This window comes from Tauraco erythrolophus, chromosome 1, assembly GCF_009769465.1.
Source record: "Tauraco erythrolophus isolate bTauEry1 chromosome 1, bTauEry1.pri, whole genome shotgun sequence".
NCBI classification, from domain to species: Eukaryota; Metazoa; Chordata; class Aves; order Musophagiformes; family Musophagidae; genus Tauraco; species Tauraco erythrolophus.
The window spans coordinates 46,295,816-46,307,071 of NC_141465.1; the positions used below are offsets into that span (position 1 = coordinate 46,295,816).

The following is an 11,256-nucleotide window of genomic DNA, read 5'->3' on the forward strand; positions in this document are numbered from 1 at the left end:
GATATTATTTTATTAGATTTAGGGATTTTTCCTGTCATAAAATTACCTGTTGGTGTAGTATAATAAACACTGTCTTTCGAAGCTGTCTTCTGTTTTGTGTTGACAGCTGGTTATTCATTACAACTATCTATCAACAAATTCGGTCTTTCTTCTAAACAGCAAGTAAAAAGAAGCACAGGGTTCTCTTACTGTTCTGTCAAAGCAGTAAAAATGTAAAATCACAAAATAATGACAAACTAAGTAGGGGATTTTGTGGTTTTTTTGTCTTTAAAATGATCATGGTCCATTTAAGAAATAATTTGTTTATGTTAAACCTGTTGAATGTCAAATACTTAAGAAAATCAGAATTGTTTCCATACTGCATCATTCCATCCCTTTTTATACAGATATGTTTTCAGGTAATATTCAAGCAGTTTTTTAGCAAGTTGGCTTTTCTTACTTTGTGTGCCTTTTTTTTTTTTCTTCAATATGTTTATTAATGCTCTACACTCTGAGCCTGAACAGGAAGATATTAAAAGATCTTGTGTTTTGATACTTCTTCCAATTAATCAAGAAGCAAAATAATGTTTCCTGGATTAAGTTCATGCTTTCTAAGATCTTTTGTTTTTCAAAGGTTGCTGGTACACAGCTGTATGACTGGAGTCTTCAGGGATATATTGCTGTAGAATCTCTTTGGAAGGATAACCCTAAGAAGAAGAAATCTGGGAAAAAAAGTGATAAGGTAAGAAGTATGAGGAACTTGATTTCTGAATTTACCACTGCATTTTCAGATGAAGAATATACGAACAATAGTGGGTTTTTTCCACTCTGACTCTGCTTTTATTTCTGAAGACAAAGATTTCATTCTGTCTTTCTAAACTTTGGAAAAATATTAATCTTATTTCAAGTTAAATTTTCAGAAATGCTCTTTGGAACTTTTCTTTAGTATAATCTACTAAGTGTTTAATAGAAAAGTTGGGAGTATTGTGATTGGAGTTTTAGAGATCAAGGTGCTTACAGTCTTGATTATTTCAAAAACCAAACTTGTTTGTTTTGTTTTTTTAAAAAAAGTAATTTAATTTGACAAACTCCATCTTAAAAATCTGAAATAACGTTATTTTTTTCCCCATAACATACCTCCTCTTTTTTCCCCATAACATACCTCTTTTTCTTTGAAAGTTCAAAGAAAATAGAACTTTGTTTCAAATTCATTCTCTTTTTGTTTTTTTCCTGTCCGTGTTCATGAATATTTGCTCTAGCATGGTGATGTCATTGTGTGCTGCTCTATTAAACGTTACTGTCTAGCCATAAAACCAGCAGTTTATAGGGATATGCAGTTCTTAACGGATTTAGTCATAGATAACTAGCTGTCGGATTTAATTCTTACAGCCCCATTTTATGAGACTTTGGTTTAATCAATTCATGTCCAGAAGACTGCCAATAAAAATTGAGTTTCTTTTGAATCTGCTTTGAACCGAGCATCCTGGTGAGGTACCGAGCAGTCATTGCTGAAAGCTTCTGCTTTCTAGATTTCCAATTGTTAAACACTACGAGGGGTCAGACTAACATTCAAATACATGAGATATATATAGAATTTTTTTAGTTAGAATAACATTGGTCTTTATATTCTACAAGTCTTTTTTTCTTTTTTTGATCTGGCATTACTGTGCTGTGTTACGCTGAGCAGACTGGTGTCTTGCATTAGAGATGCCCGTGTCTGACACAGCAAATGCTAACATAGTGGTTTTGTTTTCCAGAGTTTGACAAGCACTTAGGTTTCTTTAAAACAGCATTATGGAATTAGCATTCCTAATATAACTAAGTGAATCTCTGCATGCCTATTTTTAGTCTTAGAATGGAGCAGCTTTCCCTAATGCCCCTACAAAGCATGGTGATACAGTGTGATTTCCTTGCATACTTCACTAGAGAAGAGAAGCCTTTTTTCTCAGCTCTGCTTTGGTCCAAGCTTATACAATTCCACCATTTTAAGGCATGAGTGCCTTTAGTTACTTTAAATCTCAGTATCTCAGCAAGCATGCTCTTCCATAGTTGATTTTTAATCATCAAGGTATTTGCACTATATTTAAGTCGTATTATTCAGTGTACATGAATGAATTTTTCCTTGGTTTTGAGGTAGTGTTTGTATTGGTATCTAACTGTTTGCTTATATGTTTGTGTGTGTCGAAGCAGTGTATATTAAGACTTTATATTAGATTTTTTTTATATATATATAAAATGTTAATTATATCTCTGTCTAAAACCACAGAATGATTGAATTTTGAAAGAACTTCTGGAGATCACCTGGTCCAACCTCCTGCTCAAGCGAGGCTACCTAGAGCCAGTTGTCCAGGACTCTGTCCAGATAGCTTATTAATATCTCCAAGGATGGAGACTCCACAAACTTTGTGGGCAACCTGTGCCAGGGCTCGGTCACCCTTGCAGCCAAAAAGTGTTTCCTCATGTGCAGATGGAGCCTCTTGTGTTTCAGTTTGTGACCGCTGGGCATAACCAAAAAGAGTCTGGCTCTGTCCTCTTTGAACCCTCTGTTCGAGTGTTTATACACACTGATGAGATCCGCTTGAGCCTTCTCTTCTCCAGGCTGAACAGTCCCAGCTCTCAGCCTTCCCTCAGGAGATATTCCAGTCCCTTAATCACCTTTGTGGCCCTTTATTGGACCCTCTCCAGTATGTGCATGTCTCCCTTATAGTAGGGAACCCAGAACTGGGCACAGTACTTAAACTTTGTCTGTAGAGTTGGTCAAACATAATACACAACTGTACTGAATTGTAGGATTTTAGTTTTGTATATCTATAATTGTTTGCTTCTACAAATTGCTAGATGTTGTGACGGGATAATAACGTCCAATAGTGGACAGTGACATCATTATGTTAGAGCAAACATTTGTAAATATTTCCCCCCAAAAAATCAGAAATAAGATTCTATTCTGCTACTTCAAATGCATTTTGTGTTCTACAAAATGCTACCAGGTTTCAAAATAAGTGCAGTGTGGTTGATTAATGATATTAGTTGAAGATTAGCACTGACTTGTGAAAAAATGGGAACTTGTTTTAAGGAATCATTACATTATGTAATGTCTTGACCATAATTTATAACCTACCCGAAGCTTCTGGAGTTAAATCTTAGTGATGGTTTTGGTTTTTATCTATTAGACATTTCTGTTACCCTGCTGCCTTTGTAGTTGAACTGATACAGATTCACAAACTGACTTCTAGGAAATATATGTAGATGGCTCACTGAAGCAGAGTGTAAGAAACCAGAGAACTGTGCGAGTTGATTAAATATGTGCCAGGGAGAGCCTGTAAGGTTTTTTAGGGAATTTTCTTAACTGCTACTTAAATAAAAGTTCAGGTGGGTAACATAAAGCTTCTGTGGTTTTAAAATCACTTCTAAACTCACTGCATCTTTAATTCCTGATATATAAGCAACTATGCTTGTTCTGTTGATACAAACTGCGGCCCTAGCTGCTTCCCTGCTGTTTAATGTAGACTGGCAAAACTAACAAGTGACTTGAAAACAACTTTGAACCAGCAGAAAGTCTTGGTCTGTTACTGTGCACCTCCTGATTGAGCCATAGCTCACAGCTGGTAACAGTTCATACGAGGTTGACAATGATATATAGCTCACATGGTTGTTGTAAACCAGAAGTCCTATCTGACCAGGACATGGTGTTTTCAACCCAGAAACCTAAGGTGTAAGGGAAATAGCCACCGAGAGGGGTGTTTTGGAGAGACAATTGCACTTGACTAGACTGCAGGTAGGGGACTGAGTTCCCTAGGTAGGTCTAGGTGTGGGACTAGTTGCAAGCAAGCTGGGTTGGAGAAATGCTCATGTGTCCTGTGAGCTGCCAAGTCTTAGGAGAGTGGAGACTTTCATCGGTGGATACTCATCCTGTATTGGCCCTAGGTGCTTTAGTAAATGCACTTGTATAGCTCTTTGAATAAACAAAGGTTAGTTAATCATACTTTTTGACAGACTAGGTTTTAGGAAAGGTACAGTATCTCAAAAAAATAGGCAACATGAAAATATTTCATAAAGACAAACTGACAGCATCAGTAAAAATTAGCTGAGCTTTTTATTTTCTTATCCCAGGCTTTCAAAAGGAAACATGTGGTTGTTATTGGAAGGCAAAAACTTCTGAAGCTTTCATCTTATTATAAGGCTTATTCAAGCACTTGCTACCTCAGCAGAAAAATGAGGGACATGCAAAATTGCAGAGACCACTAAGTAAACACAGTTCTTTCTCTTCCTCCTTGCAGAATCTTTAAATCTCACTCCTTAGTTGCCAAAATGTGTTATTTGCATAGAGGAAGGAAATGCCATTAAATGGCTTCCTCCTAAAGTTCGTCTAATTGATGAGATAGTGTTAACTGTTGCCATTTAACTTAATAGATGAGGCAAGGTACAAAAATCCTGTGGCTCAAATGAAGAAACACTATGCACTTGATGAAATCGCCTGCTTTTCAGATGTTCAGTGATCTCTTGCCACTGGAGTATACAGCGTCATTGTTTCTTGGTCCTCTGAAGTTGTTAAAGAGAGGCTGTTGTCTCCCTGGTGCCTAGAGAAGCAGAACAGCGGTTGTAAAAAGTCACATGCTTTCAAAGTCACTAGAATGTGGACTGAAAAGTGTTTCTAATGGAAGAAGCCTGCTCTGAAACTTCCTTTTGGTCTGCGTTGGTGAAGCAGGATAAAATACGTAGTTGAGAATTTGGGGAGGCATAGGGGTGGGTTTGTTTTTTGTTGTTTTGGTTTAATTGTTTTGGGTTGTTTTTTTGAGGTAGTGTTGTGATGTTCTATCAGGATGTGGTCAGTCACAGTTAATAATGAAAACCTCTACCTATTTTTATACATATAAGCACTTCTGTGTCACTAACACATGAGATGCAAGAGTTGAAGTCTACCCTCGGAGGACTTTTTCAGTCTGTCTCTAACGCTGTGTGGTTATACTAGTGCAAAAAAGTACTTTTTGTTCAGATAGATTATTAGATCCACCAAATAAGTAACAACTTTTTGAGCAAAATAATTTGTGATAATTTTTAAATTGCATTTTTATTGGAACTTTCACTGATACAGAAGTGTCATGGAAGAAAACACATGCTATTAACTGTCATGTACTAAAATTGGCAAAGCATTATAGGATAGATTCTGGGACTTCTGTTTTAATTTGACAGCCCTGTGAAAGAATTGGGTTGGTTTTGTATATTTGTTTCTTATTGTCATATTAGGCGGCTAGATTCCTTAAGTAATGAAGGCAAATATCATTGTTATTGTTGAGTTGTTGTTACAGCAGATGTAACCCATTTCAGGAAACCATGCCAGAGCAAAAGAGGTTGGGGTTTTTTTTTTATTTTGTGACATTCACTCTAGCATTTTCCTGTTGCTACACAAAGGATTCTTGCAAATAGCCAAGCAATATATGGGTGGCTCTTCTTGGCTTGTGTTAGTTTGTTATGTTGCTCATAATTTGTTTGATAGTCATAGGTACCACAGCTGTGCATAACTTCATGTTTGTGCAGCAATATATCATTAAAATAGATGTAGTATGTTAATTTTCTGAAGGTTTTATGAAATAAAAACCCATGCCAGATTGAGGTCATATCAACTGAAATCTAAGTTGTGCCAAGAAAGACGAATTCCCGGACCTTCTGCTGCTGCATTTCAAAACACTGTGGCTGGAGCCCCTCCATACAGCAAGTCTGTCTAACAAGGTTTTGAATATGCTGTTGACAGCATAACGTTCTGGTATCCTGAAGCTGGCTCGTTGAAGGAGCCAGCTCTTCAGCATGGCAGAATGAAAGCACTCTGCTAAAACTACACAAGTACCTTATGTAAAAATTAGTTTATTTCCAGAAGGATGAAACGTTTTCCTAATAAGGGACAGCAGGAGTAGTTATTCAACTTCTGTATACTTTATCTCAATATAAAGTGGACAACTTTTCTACTTCTTTCTGCAGGTAGAGGAGATGGTAGAAGAAATGTAATCATCTTGTTGGGAGGCCAGGTATATTTTAAGGGTTTGATCTTCTGAAAATCTTTTGCTTACTTGGGTGATCTTTACTCACAAGAAGTAATTCCACAAAAATCAGTGGAATGTATATTATCAGGTTGTAAATCTTCAGGGGAAGCGATAGTGAAATGGAAGATATGTCCCTCAAACCTTGTTTATCTTAGTGTGCAAAATTTGTAGGGAATCATACCAACTTATGCCTTTATGCAGTTTTTTAGAATGATTTGTTTGAAACCTTTCGAGGGGTTTTGCAATTACGAAGGCTAACACCCTGCATTGCCCTCAGCTCATCTTGGTGAGTAACTAGTCCCTCTGCTTTGCCCAATAATACCAGTTCATGCAAGATCATCTTTTTCTATGTTTCTTTTCTTCTACACTTTTTTTGCCCTCCAGTGCCTATAGAAGTGTTGAACAAGCTGAACTGTGAAGACAGTGAATTGCAGCTTTTTTTTTTTTTCCCTACAGTGATCTCTGTTTAATACTGGCTGAGTTTATCAGCTTTAATACCTGTTGTTAGATCAGAGAGATGGAAGAACCGTAGCAGCTTGAGGTTTTTAAATAAAATAAAATAAAAGGAAAATGCCATTTAATTTTCATGTGTATAATTTAAGAATAATTGAGGCTGGATGCAACCTCTGATCATTCATCCAACCTCCTGTTCAAAGCAGAGGCTGCTTTGAAGTTAGATTTGGTGGCTCAGGCCTTGTGCAGTCCAGTGCTGAATATTTCCAAGGACAGATGTTGAAAAAGTTCTCTGGAAAACCTGCTTGATCAGTGATGTGATGCTTTCTTTTTAAATTTTTTTCCCCCCTTAGATCTAATAGAAGTTGACCATGCTCCTGTGTCCTTTTGGTGTGAACCTCTGAGAAGAGCCTAGCTCTTCCAAATACATATATGCCCATTAAGGAATTGTGGATAGCAATTAGGTTTCCCCTTTGTCTGGTCTTCTCCGGTCTGAACAGACCCATATCTCTCAGCCTGTCCTTGTATGTCATGTGCTTCAGTCCCCTGGCCATGTGTGTGACCCTTTAAGTATTTTTTTTAATTGGTATCTATTTAAAACTATAATCAAATGCCAGTTCATTATAGCATACTTGGCAAATAGATGGACCAGATGCTCAAACAAGCCTCTCTTCGTTCTTTGATTTCTATCATTTATTTCGGGGAAAGTGTGAGAACACTCTCTCAAAGGGTATGTACTAAAAGAGACCTATTGTATAAATCCACACAGAATTCAGAGAATGCAGAACAGCAACTACTCTGTGGGAATTCATCCTCTGTTATTAGTGCAGGCAAAACGAGTCAATTAAAACATTTCTGTTGAACTACTTGTTCTTTCAAATCCTTTAATTGCTCAACTAACCACAGGAAGACTAAAATCTAGAAGCCATTTGGGAAAAGATCATATTTGAGTATATTATACTGAATTAGTCTCATCAACCACTTGATTTTGCAACAAGTTTTTGTTTCAGCTTTTGAAGAGGGTTTCTGTTATGGCAAAAACATTAATTATGGATTGCCTCAGTTGAAATTTTGTGCGTATTTTTCTCTCCTCAAGGGAGACGCAGATGGTGACAAGCCCCTGGAAATCCATGCGGCTTCAAATGAAGAGCAAGCCCAGAAGTAGAACACCAGATCGCTTGGCATCAAACAGGTAAAGGAAAGACTGGTAACAGTATATAGTTACAGCAGCAAAATAACCTGGAAGAGCTGAACACTTGCAAGTTTGACTTGTAGTTTTCTTCTTCATGTTGATGAAGAAAGAGGGGAAGAAAGATAATTTTATTCATCGTAACATTTGTTGAGAATTTGAGTGCTCCTTAACACTATTTAACTTAACTTATCTGAATTCTTTATCTTTAGAGCATAGTGAGTAAATGGACGTCTCCTCCAAGGTTTCTGACTTAATTTAGCAAGACCTTGTTCATGTATTCTTGGTCTTTAGGGGTTTTTTTCCCTTCTTCCCTTCCCATTTCTGCCTCTCATACCAAAAGCATCTTTACCTTCGTTGTTGCACCTGTGCAGGTATGAAGGAGGGGAAAGAAACATATTCCCTGCTCATGTGTCTTTTCTAAAGATTTGTCAGTGCCAGGGCGCAGCGTTATCTTACAGCCTGTAACAGTCCACGATATGCCTGACCTTTGGTGTTGATGTATCTCTCTAATGAGATGTGCTTCATCAGTTGGGAACGAATGGTGGAGGAAATGGAGGCAGCGTTTCCCAGTTTTTTGAGCCAGAAACTTGAGTAGAGACGCCAGTTCTGTTTCTGACTTGGCTACTGGGTTGCTTTCTAAACTCAAACAAGTCCCGTGATTGTTACAGTTTCTAGAAAAGCAAAACAAAAACACCCTCTCAACTTTTTCAAGGTGGTTCAGTTTCATAGGACAAAAATTGCTCTGTATGTGAGGCTTATTATTACTAATGATGATGTAATTAGACATCATTTAGTACAAAATATCAGATGTCTGCTCTGTCATTAGTTGATAAAGATTGTGGTTTCTAAACATGTTTTCTAGTGCTTGTCTTTGTCTGTGTATTATTTTCACATTATGTTAAGGACTTATTTTTCATCAGAAAGCAAACCTAGCATTGTAGGAACTCCTCGTCATTTCTGTATGCAGTGTTCCACTTATCAGTAAACTACTTTTTTTTTTTTTTTTTCCGCCAACTGTGTAAATAGAGGCTGGATTTAGAAAACTGCACTATTTTTTTCTTCCATGCATCATCACCAGTCACAAATGTTTGCAGATGTGATGGAATGCACACATCTGCTGAGCAACAGCATTCCACTGTTACATGGTCAGCTTTAAAAGCAAAACTAGTTTCTAATGTTGTGTTTCCCTTAATGTATTTTTAATCGCTATGGCTGCTTCTCACAAGGGCAAAAAGGTATGTTGACGAGCTGATTTACTGAGTACATCAGTTTTTCCTTCAGATGTATGATATAAAGTCTTCAAGAATACATGTTTCCCAAGTATTTTATAAAAGGACTGAAAAAAACCTAGGAAGAACAGTTTTGTTGTCAGTAAAGATACCCAGGAGAAACAGGAGGAAGAAAAGCTTCTCTAAAATTCACTAAAATATTGTGCTTATTGTGAACTAGGACAAAGCTACTAAATGATGAAAAAGCCAGGAAAATTGAACTTCTGTTTATGTATGTGGGACACTGTACAAATATCAAGGTTCTTTACAAACAGAAACCCATCAATAGCTTTTACTTTTAGCATTTCTTACTGTGTGAATGTAATCTCTGTTAGAGCTTTATTTGCTTATTGAAATTTTAGTGCGTTTTGCTGAAGCTACGTTTTAAGGGAGAGGTGGGTGGAAGGAAAGAAACAAAAGCTGTCAGGAAGACTTATACTGAAGTTGGTATCCTGACCCTTTGTCTTCAGGATTTTAATCATAAACATACTCGTGCTATGTAAGTTCTGAGGAAAAACCTCGGTAAGAGTAGAACATGCAAGACAGCAGCTGTCTGTCTTTTTAAAGAGTGAAGATAATTGCTCAGGTGCTTAAAGTACCTGGGTGCTGCTGTTTGAAAATCTACTCGCTTTACCACATGTTGTTTCTGGAGGAGGTACGTAAGTGGAACTACTAGATTTTTGACCTAGAGCAGCTGCATGGTGAAAGTTCAATTCAGTATAAATTTTCAGCTGTTCTGTGGGGGTGGTGATTTCTTACTTCTGCTTGAAATCAAATCCAGTTATTTAAGTCCAGATGTTTCGTTGGATTTCGGTGATGCCAAAGGTTGGAGAATGCTGCTGTGATCTTTGAAAAGACATACTTGTTTATTCTGAATGAGATCAGTCCTGAAAGTCTCACTGTATTTTCAACTGTTGGTAATATTCCTAGTTGAATCTGGTTACTAAAATAAATACAACCTCATTTTCCTCCTAAAGATTTACCACAGCATGGGTCCCTGGATTGTTAATAGTCAGACAAGGACAAAAACACTTTGGGTTCGAGACAGTAACGTATTTCTCCATTCCAAAAAACAGCACCATTGCACCTCCTTTATTTTAGTATGTTTGTCATCAATAATTATATGCAAACTACAGCTCAGACCACATCCTATCGTGGGAGAAGCAAGCTTTAATTTTATCCAGCTGTTGTGCTGAAGTGTTGCTTTGTGTTTTTCCATGCAGATCATGTATCTCATTTTCATTCTGTTCAGGTTCTGTATTTATGTAACTCCATTTCCTTGAGTTAAATTACTCTATCTTTACACCAGAGTAAGTGAGATTAGGAAAAAATGTAACTGATGGGAATTAAAAAGAATTCTATTTGAGAAAGTTTATTTATTGCACGAGATTTCAGTTGGTATTTTGTTGCTATGAACTGTTCCTTTTCTTTTATATTTCCATACAGTTCAACTGTAAGAATTGAATTCTCTAGAGCAGGCATAATCATTAGTGGTCTAATGTCAGTAATATGAGGAGTTAAATCTCTATACTAGAAGTAAATTGGTATTGAGAATTTTCTTTGTGGCAAGTTGATCAAAATCTGTTTGAGGAACAAAGTTTTAATTGCACTTTGATAATGGAAAGAAAAGGCTTATGATATTTAATTCTGCTTTCTCCCTCCCTCTCCCCCTTGTCCTTTGTCCTCTTTCTTTGGTTATAGATGAACAGAAAATACAGATATGAGCAACTGTTTCCCAAGAAAAGAGGAAAATCATGTGAATCCATTTTGATTTTTGAATGTGACTAATCCAGCTCTGCCTCAGGAAAGACTGATGGTGTGCTGCTTGGGCTTCTGGTATGGAATCTGTGAAAGGACACTACGTATTTTGGGTCAGTCTTGAGACCTTATCCTCAATTCTGCAGTGAGACTCAAGTCTGCCCATGCTTGTCCCATTGCAGGATCAGCATCGCAAGTAGCGAGTCTCAAAATTCCTCAGTCTCTCGTTGTTATTTATATATAAAATAAAATTCCAGTTACACAAAATGGTCCTGTTTTTTTCTCGCATCTTGTCTGCTTGTATGTGATGTTTGCACAGTCAGTGAAGAGTTCTCAAGCTGCTGTTGAGAATGCCTCTGTAAAATTTTTAGCAGCGAGAAAAGCTTAAGTGCATGATGTTTTGGCTAAAAGTAGCTAATAGAATTACGGATGAGAACCGTTACAATGACTCTTGTGTTTTGTCTCTGTTTCCCCCTCCTTTCTATACAAATCTTCTGCCTCATCAGTGGCAGCGGGAGGTATATAATGAAGCATCTGTGAGTTCCTGTCTAGTAGATGGATGGGAATGGAG

At 37.1% G+C, this 11,256-nt stretch overlaps 1 protein-coding gene across 6 annotated transcripts in view; it reads left to right on the forward strand.

Annotated features, from left to right (window-relative positions):
- Positions 1-10,990, forward strand: part of APOO (apolipoprotein O) — a 29,876-nt gene extending 18,886 nt beyond the window's left edge. For 2 of the 6 annotated variants that reach the window (XM_086618768.1, XM_086618766.1), the window contains 3 exons: positions 614-721; positions 7,564-7,659; positions 10,629-10,989. In XM_086618768.1, the coding sequence (XP_086474894.1) occupies positions 614-721; positions 7,564-7,632 (177 nt within the window). In that variant the 3' untranslated portion in view covers positions 7,633-7,659; positions 10,629-10,989. The other 4 variants (XR_015222462.1, XR_015222456.1, XM_086618771.1 and 1 more) reach the window with 4 other exon arrangements.
- Positions 10,991-11,256: the final 266 nt, after the last annotated feature.